This window comes from Arachis ipaensis, chromosome B07 (genome assembly GCF_000816755.2).
Source record: "Arachis ipaensis cultivar K30076 chromosome B07, Araip1.1, whole genome shotgun sequence".
Taxonomy (NCBI): domain Eukaryota; kingdom Viridiplantae; phylum Streptophyta; class Magnoliopsida; order Fabales; family Fabaceae; genus Arachis; species Arachis ipaensis.
In genome coordinates, this window is record NC_029791.2 from 107,679,185 (window position 1) to 107,692,800 (window position 13,616).

The following is a 13,616-nucleotide window of genomic DNA, read 5'->3' on the forward strand; positions in this document are numbered from 1 at the left end:
GGTAGGAATGAATTGATGGAACAAGAGGGAATCGGAAACAGGGTAAGGCTTACCCAACAGCAGCGGTTCAAAATGGAGCCAGGGCAAGGCCAAAGCAACATCAACTCCACAGCAGCAGTGTCGCCTTGTCAGAATCCAAAACCCAGGAGCAGAGGCAGAAAGGCATCTCCTTTCCCTGATTTATGCGGCGCTGTTCTTCGTGGTGCTCAATCGGCAATGGCATGAGCTCCGGCGGTAGTGGACTGCAGAAAGGTCAACGGCGGCGAGGCAAGGCGCGGTGGTGACGCAGCTGGATGCGCGACTGCTCTCCCTTCCTCCACGCCTCTGGCAGCGGCGGCCAAGGTCCCAGCAATGGCTTCGTTCGTCTCCCCTTCTCTCTAGGTCCCCCATTCTCCTCTGTTCGCGCGGCAACAGGGGTAAGGCACGACGGCGAGACGACGGCTCCGGTGGCTCAGCACCGTTCGACAGCGACGCTAGCTCCTCCTCCTCACATCCATCGCGTCTCTCTGTTTCTCCCACCCGCGAGCTCGACAGCAAAGGCCATGGAGCCTCTCGTATGGCGGCGGTGAGGCGTAAGGCACGGCAAGGCGTGAGGTGGTGGCGTGGTGGCGCGACGGCAAGCTCCCTCCTCCTCTCCTTCGCCGCGACTCGGTCTCCCTTTCCCTCTCTGCTTCGTTCTTTTCTTTGGTTCAAAAAGAGAGGTTGTGTGTGTGTTTTCTCCCTCATTGCAGCGTTGCTGCTGCTGGGTGGTGGGGAGGGTTTTTTTTTGCGGCTGTAGGGTTAGAGAGAGTGGTAACCGGGTTAGGGTTTAGGTAAATTAGGTCTAGGGGTAATTTCGTAATTTCACATAAATTGAGGATAATATAATAATTGAAACCCAATTTAAATCCAACACTATTTGTATATAGAAAAATACTATTTGCTCATCAATTTTACAAATTATTTCCAATAAAATGTCCAAATCTAAAAGTTTGAAATAATATAATTAAATCTTTTATTTTCCAAAGTAGCAATATTAATATTTTAAAATATTAATTATTTAATCCAAATCATATAGAAATCCTTATTATTTCACAACTACCAACTTTATGATTTGAATATAGAAAATAATCTAATAATTGTGAGATTGGATAATAATCATAACTTATCTCAAATCCAATAAATCAAAGCTTGCCTTAATTATATTTAATAAGATAATTTCTGAAAATAAGGCTGTAAATAACTATATGATTTGAGACTTGATCATAATAAGACTTCAAAGGTTCTGGGTCTTACAGTACTCATGAAGCTACACTAAACGAGGCACAAGATATACGTACAGATATCAAGGTATATGTATATAGATATATCAAAAGATAATAATATAGAGTTCTAGCCGCCGCTCGCGGAGTTTAAGCCGGCTAGTTACATACAGACATATAGAGTTTAGACAGATAAAACAGCTTATACAAACTTCCTCTCAAAGTAAGCCTCTAGGCCAAAGATAAATAAAAAAGTGAGAGATCTTAAACAAAATAATCAAAAGACTTCAAAACAAGATAGAGATCATCTGCTCTGTCACCATCAAAGCAACTCACCGAGGTGGGTTGCAACCTGCATCTGAAAAATAACAACAGAATATGGTATGAGAACCGGAAGTTCTCAGTATGGTAACATTGCCCAGTGATGTAAGATATAAGACTCCGGGATGCCAGAGGCAATCCTAGAACTTCATATCCATCACAAGATTCATCTTAAAGCATAACTAAAACATTAAAACATAACTTGAAACCATAAAATTAAAGAGGTATTCTAACTTAGTGGATTTCTAATCTAACAACTCTCCGCTGTCCGACAACCTTCACCAGCCTATCCTCCATGCGATCCCATCACCACCGCCTTCCGAACCTCCTCAATCCCAGTAGAATACACAATTAATACAATGCAAGCAAAACACAAGTATAAGCATATATGTCAAGTAATTCAAATAGGCACTTAGGCATGTTATACAATTAGGTAAACAATACAAGTCGGCAAAGCAAACAAACAGATAGAATATGCACATGATGAATGCCTGTCCTACAGGCTGTAATATCACATTGTCGGTTCAACTACCAACCCGACATACCTCCATGGAGATGTTGCCCTTCGGTATCATACTGGGAACCCCCGAGATATCGTCCCCGGAACACGGTCCAGGATATAGTACCTGCACACTCTAGTGATCTGAAGGGATACTATAACACCCTAATTAACCTAAGCCTTACCTTGCGTCGTAAAGCAAAGGTTAATCAAAGGTTACGACAGTTCTAAAGCTCATACATATACTATATAGAAAAAATTAATATAATCTAGAAGTCTGATGAAGGATATAGCTCAAAAACAATATTTGAAGAGCGCAAAATGTACTAACGGAGCTACTAACTTAAAGCACAAGATATAGATATAATATAACAAAAGATAAGAGTATAATATCATAAGAATCTAGCCACGGCTCGCAGAGTTTAAGTCGACTAGTTATATACAGACCATACAGAAATCTAAGGATAAAAACAGCTTATACAGTTTTTGTCTCTCAAAATAAGCCTATAGGCAAAAGTAAAATACAAAACGTGAGAGATATAAACAAAATAATCAAAAGACATCCAAAACAAATAAGAATCCTCCGCTTCTGTCACCATCCAAGTAACTCACCGAGGTGGGTTGCGACCTGCATCTGAAAAACACAACAGAAATATGGTATGAGAACCAGAGGTTCTCAGTATGGTAATAGTGCCCAGTGATGTAAGATATAAGATTCCGGGATGCCATAGGCAATCCTAGACTTCATATCCATCACAAGATTCAATCTTAAAGCATAACTAAAACAGTAAAGCATATACAAAACCTTAACATAACTTAAACCTTAACATATTAAAAAGGTAATCTAACTTAGAGGATTTTCTAGTCTAACAGTTCTCCGCTGTCCCACAGCCTTCACCAACCTATCCTCCATGCGATCCCATGGCCACCGCCTTCCAAGCCTCCTCAATCCCAGTAGAAAGCACAATTAATATCAATACAAGTAAAACACAAGTACAGGCATATATAGCAATTAATTCAAATAGGCAATCAGACATGTTATACAAATAGGCAATCAATTACAAGTTGATAAAGCATACAAACAAATAGAAGATGCACATGATGAATGCCTGTCCTATTGGATGTGATATCACATTGTCGGTTCAACTGCCAACCCGACACATCTCCATGGAGATGTCACCCTTCAGAATCATCATTGGGAACCCCCGAGATATGGTGCTCGGATCACCGTCCAGGATTTTGTGCCTGCACACTCTATTGATCCGAAGGGATGCAAGTGGGACACTCTTGCCACAGACCTCACATCTCAACGTAAGCAGGATTAACTACCGTCCTTACACCACCGCCACTACCTCGACAGGCGGGATTAACCACCATCCCTGCTAGGCGCATAGCATCTCATAATCTCAGTATAAAACAATACTTCAGTGATTTTCAGAAAACATTTTCAGTATATTATGGATCCATCATCTCATTCCGAGTCCTCGACTCATCTCAACCACTGTTAATCCAATATTTTCATTTCGAACTCATCAGTTCGTCAATTTTCCAATTCAGGTATCTTTCTCCCTTCTCATTTCACCAGGCCCATCCTCAGTACACCAGAAACCTAAGCCTCCGTTTTCTAACTTTTCAAAATAACACCAAATAAATTCTCCTAATACCTTTCCATGATTCAATGCCCAAAAATAAGCCCAATAGTCTTAAAATGGTGCCACAGAAGCTTACAAGCTTGTTGGGAAGGCGAAATAGTTGAAAACAAGGTTTAAGTTTGAAAAACAGGGCATGTGCATACACATAGGGGTGTGCATGCGCACGCCCAAAGAGATTTTTAAAACGTGTGCGTATGCATAGAGGTGTGTGTACGCACAGATACCAAAATTTGCAATGTTGTTCGCTCGCACAAGGCGTGCTAGCGCCCTCAACAGACTGTCCTTCCCAACTTGTGCGTGCGCACAGGTTGTAAAACATCATTGGTTGTGTACGTGCACATGATGTGCTAGCGCTCTAAGCAGAAGCCATTCCCCTATGTGTGTATACGCACAAGGCTGTGCGTGCACACAGCTTTAAAAATTTGCAGGGGTGTGCGTGCAAACAAGGTTGTGCGTGCGCACATACCAGAAATCACAAAATTCTACAACTTTGCAGAATTTCAGATTTTTGACACCAAATTTTGAATGATCATAACTCCCTCTACAGAAATTCAAATTTTGAAAACTTTATATCGATTCGAAGAGTTTTCAATAAATTTTAATTCTAAACAAATTTCAACCAATTTCGAAGACTGAGGCATAAGTTATGACCAGACAAAGTCCACCAAAATTTCTTTTTTACCAAAAGCCACAAGTATTCAATTTTTTCCAAATTCTCAAACCACATCCAACCAGAACAATACCAAACCCCCATTTACAGCACAATATACCTTATTGAGTCATAATCCACCATTCTCAACCATCAAACATCAAATACATGATACTAAAATCAATCCTCCACCAACACGTTCACCAATCATCATTTTATCACTATCAATTCTCATCATCAACCTCATTCATGCTTTATATTAATAGTCAACAATATACATTCATTCAAGTTCATCAAACATCATACCTCAACATCTTTATTTATCAACATTAACCATGTCAATTCATCATACATCATCAACCAACCATCATCAACAATCACACAAATTCAAACCTATCCTATGGGTCACTAGCCTAAGTGTCCATGAATATTATATAATACATAGAGAAAACTGAATCCATACTTTGGCCAATTTTTAATATGAACCAAAATCCCAAATGAGCTCAAGATAAGCTTTCAACCACAAGCAAGCCTCCAATTCCACTCCAACAAGCACCAACAAGTTCCGATAGCTTCCAAACTCACAATAATCAAGCTATATATACACAAGGCATCACTAATCAACCTAGGGCTCATTATAAATAAAATTTCACAAGAGTTCAAGACCTCTTACCTTGCCGAACAGTTTTGGATGCCAAATTCAACGCTAATCAAAGGCTAGAGTGTACTTAAATACCCCAAAATCACAAAACCTCACTTAATCAAAAGCCCTAAAACTCGAAATTTTGAAGAGAAGAACTGAGAGGGATTTGAGATTTCCTTACCAGTTTCTTGAATGGGTTTTGTAGAGCTCTTTGCAAGGAATGCGTAGCCGCAAACGGTGTGGCGATCGGAGCTCTATAGCTTAAGATATGAGCTTGAGAAGATGATGGTAAATAGTGCTCATGGGGGTTTCTTCTTCCTCTCTTTCTTTCAACATGAATGTGTGTGTTAAAGTGTATGGTATGCTGAAATGGGTCTTTAATGAGGGTTTATATATGTTGGGCTTAGGCCCAACTTGGGCCTGGTCCAACCCGTTAGCATTTTTAGCCCGTTTGGCCTAACTTTGGGCCAAACCTTTAAAATTAACGCCAGATTTTCGAGTTTAAATATTTTTCTAAGGTTTTTGACTGTTTTCACTTTTTCTCACGCAGTACCGGGCAGACTTGAACCGGTTCGACCATTCAGCTACCGGTTCACAGTTTTTCGCAGAAAATACATTTTCTGACTCAGAAAAACCTACTGAGTCCAAAAATCATATTTACATCCTCAAATTCTCACTCTAAAGTTTTGGAACCTAATTTGGGCAATATTAATTACCTGATTAGGCGGTTAATTAGTTGCGGTTCTTACAGATACGAGCGGGATACTCTTGCCACAAATCTCACATCTCAACGTAAGCGGGATTAACCACCGTCCTTACGCCGCCACCGCGACCTCGACAGGCAGGATTAACCGCAGTCCCTGCCAGGCGCATAGCGTCTCATAATTCTCAGTATAAAACAGTGATTCAGTGGTTTTCAGAAAATCATTTTTATTCAGTACTCAGTAATTCACCATTTTTACAATTCATTCAGAACTCATTAGTTCACCACTTTCAATTTCATTGTCAACAATCACCAATATCATACGCCGCCTTCTCACTCAACCAAAACCATTCCCAGTACTCCAGAAACCTAAGCCTCTGTCCTCTAACTTTTTACCAAAAATACCTAATTAGATTCACCTAGGACTTACTCTATGTTTTGACATCCAAAAATAAGCCAAAGAGTCTTAGATAAGTGTCACAGAAGTTTACAAACTTGTCGGAAAGGTAAAACAGTTAAAAACAAGGATTTTATTGAAAAACAGGGCAGTATGCGTATGCATAGGGGTGTATGTACGCACGCCCAGGAAGATTTTCAAGAAGTGTGCATATGCACAGGAGTAAAAATTTCCAATTATGCTCATTCGCACAATGCGTGCGAACACCCTCAACAGAGTGCACCTTCCAACGTGTGCGTGCGCACAGCTTGCAAAACTTCATTGGTTGTGTGTGCGCACAGAGCGTGCTAGCGCTCCCAACTGCAACCATATCCCTGTGTGTGCATACGCACAAGTCTGTACGTACACATGTTTTCAAAAATACACGCGGGGTGTGTGCGCACAGGGCTGTGCGTGCGCACAGAAACCAGAAATCACAAATTCTGCAACATTCACAGAATTCATATTTCAAATACCAACTTTCAACTATCATATCTTTCTCTACAAAATTCATATTTCCACAAAATTTATACCATTTTAAAGCCTTTTAAATTATCTTTCATTTGATATAAAATGCATTCAATTTCAAAAATTGTAGCTCAAGATATGATCCGTCAAAGTTCACTAAAAATCCATTTTTACCAAAGTTCTCTAAATTCTCAACTTACCAACATTTCCAACCAAACCAAACCAAAACCACTCCAAACTCCAATATACCTCATAACTTTTCTTTTGTGCTACAAATCACCATTTACACCAATTTGCATTCACATTATACATTCCTCAACCTCAATTTATCAATTATTTCGCACCAAAATATTTTTTACCCCACACAATCACCCATCATCATTATATCACCACAATCATCATGATCAATCTCAATCTAAATCTTTAACACCATATTATCAACATCAACATCACAATTCATCAAAATAACCCAAATCATAAAATCATCATACATCATCATACAACAATTCCAACAACCAATTTAATTCAATCCTATCCTATGGGTCTCTAGCCTAAATGTCTAGAGATATTATATATTACATAGAGGAAATCGAAACCATACCTTGGCCGATTTCTAATATGCACTAAAACCCAATTTGAGTGCAATGAAGCTTCCAAACACAACCAAGCCACCAATTCAACTCCAAAGCTCCAAGTAAATGCCAATAATCACAACTTCAAGCTATATATACACGTAATTCATAACTAATTAACCTAGGGTTCATCATAATCACAATTTTACAAGGGTTAAGAACAACTCGTCTTACCCAATAGTTTTGGAAGCAAAACCCAATAGAAAGCTAGATTGATCCTAAATACATCAAAATACCAAAATCTCAAAAACTCCAAACACTAGATTTTTGGATTTTTTAAGGAAAGGCTGAGAAGGGATTCGTGTTTTCTTTACCAGTTTATTGAGTGGATTTTATAGAGCTCTTCGTGGTGATCGGATGGCCATAAACGGTGCGGCGATCGGAGCTCCGTAGCTCATGTTATGAGCTTGGGAAGTTTGAGGTGAATAGTGTTAATGGAACCCTCTTCTCTCTTCTCTTCCCAGCTATGTTGTGTTGTGTTTATGGCTGATGGGTTCATTAATGGAGGGTTATATATGTTGGGCTTGGGCCTAACTTGAGCCGGGTCTAACTCGTTAGTGTTTTTTGTCCGTTTGGCCTAATTTCGGGCCATACCTTCAAAATTAACGTCCGGTTTTCGACTTTAAATATTTTCCTAAGGTTTTCTACTGTTTTTAATTATTCTCGCACAGTACCGGACAGACTTAAACCAATTCAGCCAGTTCATCTGCCGGTTCGAGTTTTTATGCGGTTTTTCATAGAAAATTACATTTTCTGACTCAGAAAAATCTACTGAGTCCAAAAATCATATTTAATTTCCCTATTTTTCACTCTAAAATTTCGGAACCCAATTTGGGCAATTTAATTATTTAATTGAACGGTTAATTAATCTCGGTTCTTATATTCTCCCCACCAAATAAGAAATTTTGTCCTCAAAATTTAATGGTTACCTGAGAATAACTCGGGATAATCCTTCCGCATTTTGGCCTCCAATTCCCAAGTATTCTCTTCCACTCCGGCTCGCTTCCATGCCACTTTAACCAACTGAACTTCCTTTCCTCGCAGTTTTTTTACACTAGTGTCGTCAATACGCACCGATGTCACTCGAAACGTCAAGTTCTCCCTCAACTCGACCGACTCGGGATCTAACACATGAGCCGCATCCGGCGTGTACTTACGGAGTTGTGACACGTGAAATACGTCATGCAAGTTAGACAAGTGAGGCAGCAAAGCTACTTGATATGCCACTGGCCTGAATCGCCTCAGAATCTCAAATGGTCCTATGAACCTTGGATTTAGCTTCTTGGTTTTAATCGCTCTTCCAATCCAAGTTGTCGGTGTAACCCTCAGAAATACATGCTCTCCCACTTCAAATTCCAACGGTTTTCTTCTCTAATCCGCATAACTCTTCTGTCGGCTTTGTGCAGTTAGAATTCTAGGTCGAATCTTCTTAATCTTCTCGGTAGTCTCTACTACCAAATCAGGACCCAAAACACTTGCTTCAGCAGTCTTATACCAACAAAGTGGAGATTGGCACTTCCGTCCATACAAAGCCTCATATGGAGCCATTCCAATGCTCGCATAAAAGCTATTGTTGTACGCAAACTCCACCAATGGCATGTAACGGTCCCAATTCCAGGTTGATCCAAGACACACGCCCTTAGCATATCCTCCAACGTCTAAATAGTCCGTTCTAACTGTCCATCCGTTTGCGAATGATATGTGGTGCTGAGGCATAGCCTCGTACCGAAAGCTCTTTGGAAAGCTCCCCAAAACCTTGATGTGAATCAGGGTTCACGGTCCGACACTATGCTCAATGGCATACTGGTGCACGAAATTGTGATCTCCAGGCTCGAACAAATCCTGGTAATGGCTCCAGAGCTTGCTGCTCTGATCTTAATTCATAATTGTCACAACTTCGATACAACTAACCAGCAAGTGCACTGGGTCGTCCAAGTAATACCTTACGTGAGTAAGGGTCGAATCCCACGGAGATTGTTGGTATGAAGCAAGCTATGGTCACCTTGTAAATCTCAACATCCCTAAAAGTAACTAGATCCTACTAAAAACATACTAAAAACAATGCCAAAAAGCGTATAAATTATCCGCTCATCACATACCATGGAACCTTACAATCTCCTTGATATACAACCTCGCCAATTCCTCCAAAGAATAGTTTATTCGGATAGGTAGGAAATGAGCGGACTTGGTTAAGCGATCCATGATCACCCAAACCGCATAAAATTCCGACCTAGTCCTCGGTAAGCCGGTCACAAAGTCCATTGCAATTCCTTTCCACTTCCACTGAGGAATCTCAAGTGGTTGTAACATTTTCGATGGTTTTTGATGCTCTATCTTCACCTTCTGACACGTCAAACATTTAGATACAACTGTAGCTACATTATTTTTCATCCCAGGCCACCAGAACATCTTCTTTAGATCATAGTACATCTTTGTACTTCCTAGGTGAATGGAAAACCCACTGTTGTGATCTTCTGACAACAAATCTTGTCTCAGACTCTTGACATCTGGCACACAAATTCTCCCTTTATACCTCCACAATCCTTCATCATCCTTATTAAACTCTCCATGCCTCTTCTTGCCAACCGGTTGAAATAATCACTGAAGTCCTTGCTCATCTTGTTGAGCCCTCTAAATCTTTGTTTTAAACGTACTTGAAATTTGCAACTGATTCAAATAAGCTTTTCTCGCAACTTCACCAATATCCAACTTGAGATCTACAAACTTATCCACCAACTCCTCTTCCTTGATTCTCATCCAGGCTATTGTTAAAGACTTCCGACTCAACGCGTCTGCCACAACATTTGCCTTTCCAAGGTGATAACTTAGTTCAAAATCATAATCCTTCAGAAGTACCATCCACCTCCTTTGACGCATATTGAGCTCTTTCTGATCAAAGATGTACTTGAGACTCTTGTGATCAGAAAAGACGCTAAATCTCACTCCGTACAAGTGGTGCCTCCAAATCTTCAATGCAAACACAATTACCGCCAATTCCAAGTCATGAGTGGGATAGTTTACCTCACGTGGTCTCAGCTGACGCGATGCGTAAGCCATCACGTTCCAGTGTTGCATCAACACGTAACCCAAACCTTTCAATGACGCATCACAATACACTTCAAACTGTTCGTGCGGTTCCGGTAAGATTAAAACAGGTGCTGAAGTTAACTTTTGTTTCAAGGTTTGAAAACTCTCCTCACACTCCGACATCCACACAAATGGCACCTTCTTCCGGGTTAACTTGGTCATTGGTAATGCAATCCGGAAAAATCCCTCAATGAATCTCCGGTAATATCCGGCTAAGCCCAAGAAACTCCTAACCTCCATCACCGTCATTGTTCTTTCCCATTCCATCACCGTCTCTACTTTCAAAGGATCTACGGCTATTAAGAACTTCACTTCCTCCTTCCAGAACTCGCATTTGGATAATTTAGCATACAATTTCCGCTCCTTCAGGATTTGCAACACAATTCTCAAGTGTTCCTCATGCTCCTTCGCCGTCTTAGAATAAAATAAGATGTCGTCTATGAAAACCACCATGAATTTGTCCAAAAAGAGACGAAATACTCTGTTCATGTAATCCATGAACACAGCAGGTGCATTTGTCAACCCAAAGGACATCACCGTAAACTCGTAGTCCCCAAAGCGCATCCTAAACGCAGTTTTTGGAATGTCATCCTCCTTCACCCTTATCTGATGATAACCTGACCTCAAGTTAATCTTTGAGAATACTCCAGCTCCTTGCAATTGGTCCATCAAGTCGTCAATCCTAGGCAACGGGTACTTGCTTTTCACAGTCACTTTGTTCAGCTGTCGGTAATCCACACAAAGTCGCATTTCTCCACCCTTCTTCTTCACCAATAAAACTGGCGCTCCCCATGGTGATACGCTCGGTCGAATGAACCTCTTGTTCAGAAGCTCTTCCAACTGAGTCTTTAATTCTGCCAGCTCTATCAGAGCCATTCTATACGGTGCAATTGATACTGGTCCGACTCCCGGCACCAATTCAATTGCAAATTCAATCTCCCTTTGAGGTGAAAAATCAGGAATATCTTCCGGGAATACTTCTGGAAAGTCTCTAACTACCGAGATTTGATCTAACTCCTGATTACCACCTAATGCATTTGCAGCCAACAGTATATAACCTTGACACTCTTCCCTACTATAGTTCACCATTACAGAGTTCAGGTAATACCCCTCAGCTCCAACTGCTCTATTTTCTCCTTCCGACATAAACTGAATCGATCGCTCAAAGTAATCCAACAAAACCCGATTCTTTGACAACCAATCAAACCCCAAAATCATCTCCAACCCAACCATTGGTAAACAAATCAAATCATGCACAAAGTCTCTACCCTCAAGCTTAAAACCTACTTGCCTACAACTTGACCTAGTCACAACCGTCTGATGCGGAGTATGTACATGCAATTCAAATGCTAATTCGAACACTTTTAAACCTAGTTCCTCAACTTTGTTAAATGCAATAAACAAATGCGAAGCTCCAGTATCATATAATGCAACCAATATTTTATCGCTAATTAAGCATATACCTCTCATCAACGGATCCGCCTTAGTAGCATCGTTGGCGTTCACAGCAAAAACCCGACTTGTTGGTTCTGGCCTGCATTCTGAGTCCTCTTCCCACGAGTGCAATCTCTCGCAATGTGACCAGGCAATCCACATTTGAAGCAACCACCTATACCAATCTTGCAAGAGTCATTCGGATGAAAACGCCCACAACGCACACAAATTAAATCCCTTTGCCATGCTGGTACTGATCATAAGTGTTCCTCCTGAAGCCTCCTTGACCTTGAGGTGCATATCCTCCTCTCTTAAAATTCTGACCCCTTGGCTAAAAGTACTTGCCATGTCCACGGTTAGTGTTTCCTCAATGAGTGTCCCTTGATGAAGCTACCGTCTTTGCACATTCCTCAATAACCCTTACCTTGTTAACAAGTTCAGAGAAGATCCAAATCTCCAAAGGAGCCACAGCAGTCATAATGTTATCCTTCAAGCCCCTTTGATACTTAATGCACTTCCAACTCTCATAGGTCTCCGGGGTACCCTGACATACCCTAGAGAACCTACAAAGCTCCTCAAATCGACTAGTGTAATTTGCCACAGACAAGGAGCCTTGCTTCAGCTGCACAAGCTCCAACTCCTTCGCTTCCCTTGCAGATTCAGGAAAATACTTCTTGTAAAAAGCTGTCTGGAATACATTCCAAGGAATGTCAACATTCTAAAGCTGTAGCAAGCGGCATTCTCCTTGCCACCAGGGCTGAGCCTCTCTCAAAAGCTGATACGCAGCAAACTCTACATACTAGTTGTTCAGAACATGCTGTGCTTGTAACTCACGCTCCATGGCCTGGAACCAATTATCCGCTTCCGTAGGATTGGTCAAACCTCTGAAACTTGGCAGATAAATCGTGAAAATTGTAGCCAAGGTCATCGGAGCACCTCCCAAGTCATTACCGTTTCCTTCCCAATTATTATTCTCATTTTCATTACTGTTTCCGTTTTCAGCTGGTTGACCTAACCTCTGTACAACTTGCAGAGTCCCAGCAGCATTCGCCTCCATGGTATTCGCAAGATTAGCCATTTCCGCCATGAACTTGGCATGGTTGTCGACTGGTCGTTCATTTCCAGTTAGGGCTAGCAATTCATACCCTACCCGCGGGTACCCAACCTGGTCCAACCCGTTCAGGTAGGGTAGGCTACCCGACCTGCTACGGGCAGGGTAGGGTATGGTCCAGGTATGCCTGCGAGTAGGGTAAGGTACGGGTTTAGGGTGTACCCGCACCTAATATATAACACATATTTTATAAAAATTAGGTATATAGTGAAGGAAGTGAGAGTTGAACCCACAACCTCCGTTATGTAATGACTTACAATAAATGAACAACCACTAAAACTAGTTAGTTAATTTAGTAATTTAGAGCATTAGTTTTTTATTTTTTATGTTATTAATATGTATAAAATTCGAAATGATTGAATTTTATATTTGAAAAATTTTGATATTTCTGCGAGTAGGGTAGGGTAGGATAGGGTAAAGTTTAGAATTTTAGGGTACGGGTAAGGTTAGGGTTGAGAGATTCTCAACCCGCGGGTAGGGTTAAGGTAGGGTCCAAACCCTACCCTACCCTACTGTTCCGAGGGTAACCTGAAACTGGAGGTCGATCTCGGATGAGATCTTCTGTACTGTTCGGAGATGGTGTGTCCGGCTGGCTGGTGACGGCCGGAGCTGTTGTGTCCGACTTGTTGGACTTGCTGTACTGCTGATCCTTGGCCACCGGAGGGTGGGGGGTACCTGCAAGAGACTCCGATGCTTAAGTTAGCATGGGTATTAAGCAGGTTTATTGTAGAATCAGAGTA

The 13,616-nt window shown here is 41.1% G+C and overlaps 1 protein-coding gene across 1 annotated transcript; it reads right to left on the bottom strand.

Moving 5' to 3' along the window:
• LOC107607597 lies at positions 3,361-12,843 on the bottom strand. Its single transcript, XM_016309528.1, has 8 exons — positions 12,580-12,843; positions 12,319-12,453; positions 11,229-11,519; positions 10,812-11,054; positions 10,266-10,694; positions 9,899-10,052; positions 8,174-8,368; positions 3,361-3,440 (listed from the first exon to the last, which is right to left on the bottom strand). The coding sequence occupies exons 1-8, from the start codon at positions 12,841-12,843 to the stop codon at positions 3,361-3,363; spliced, it is 1,791 nt and encodes a 596-aa protein (XP_016165014.1).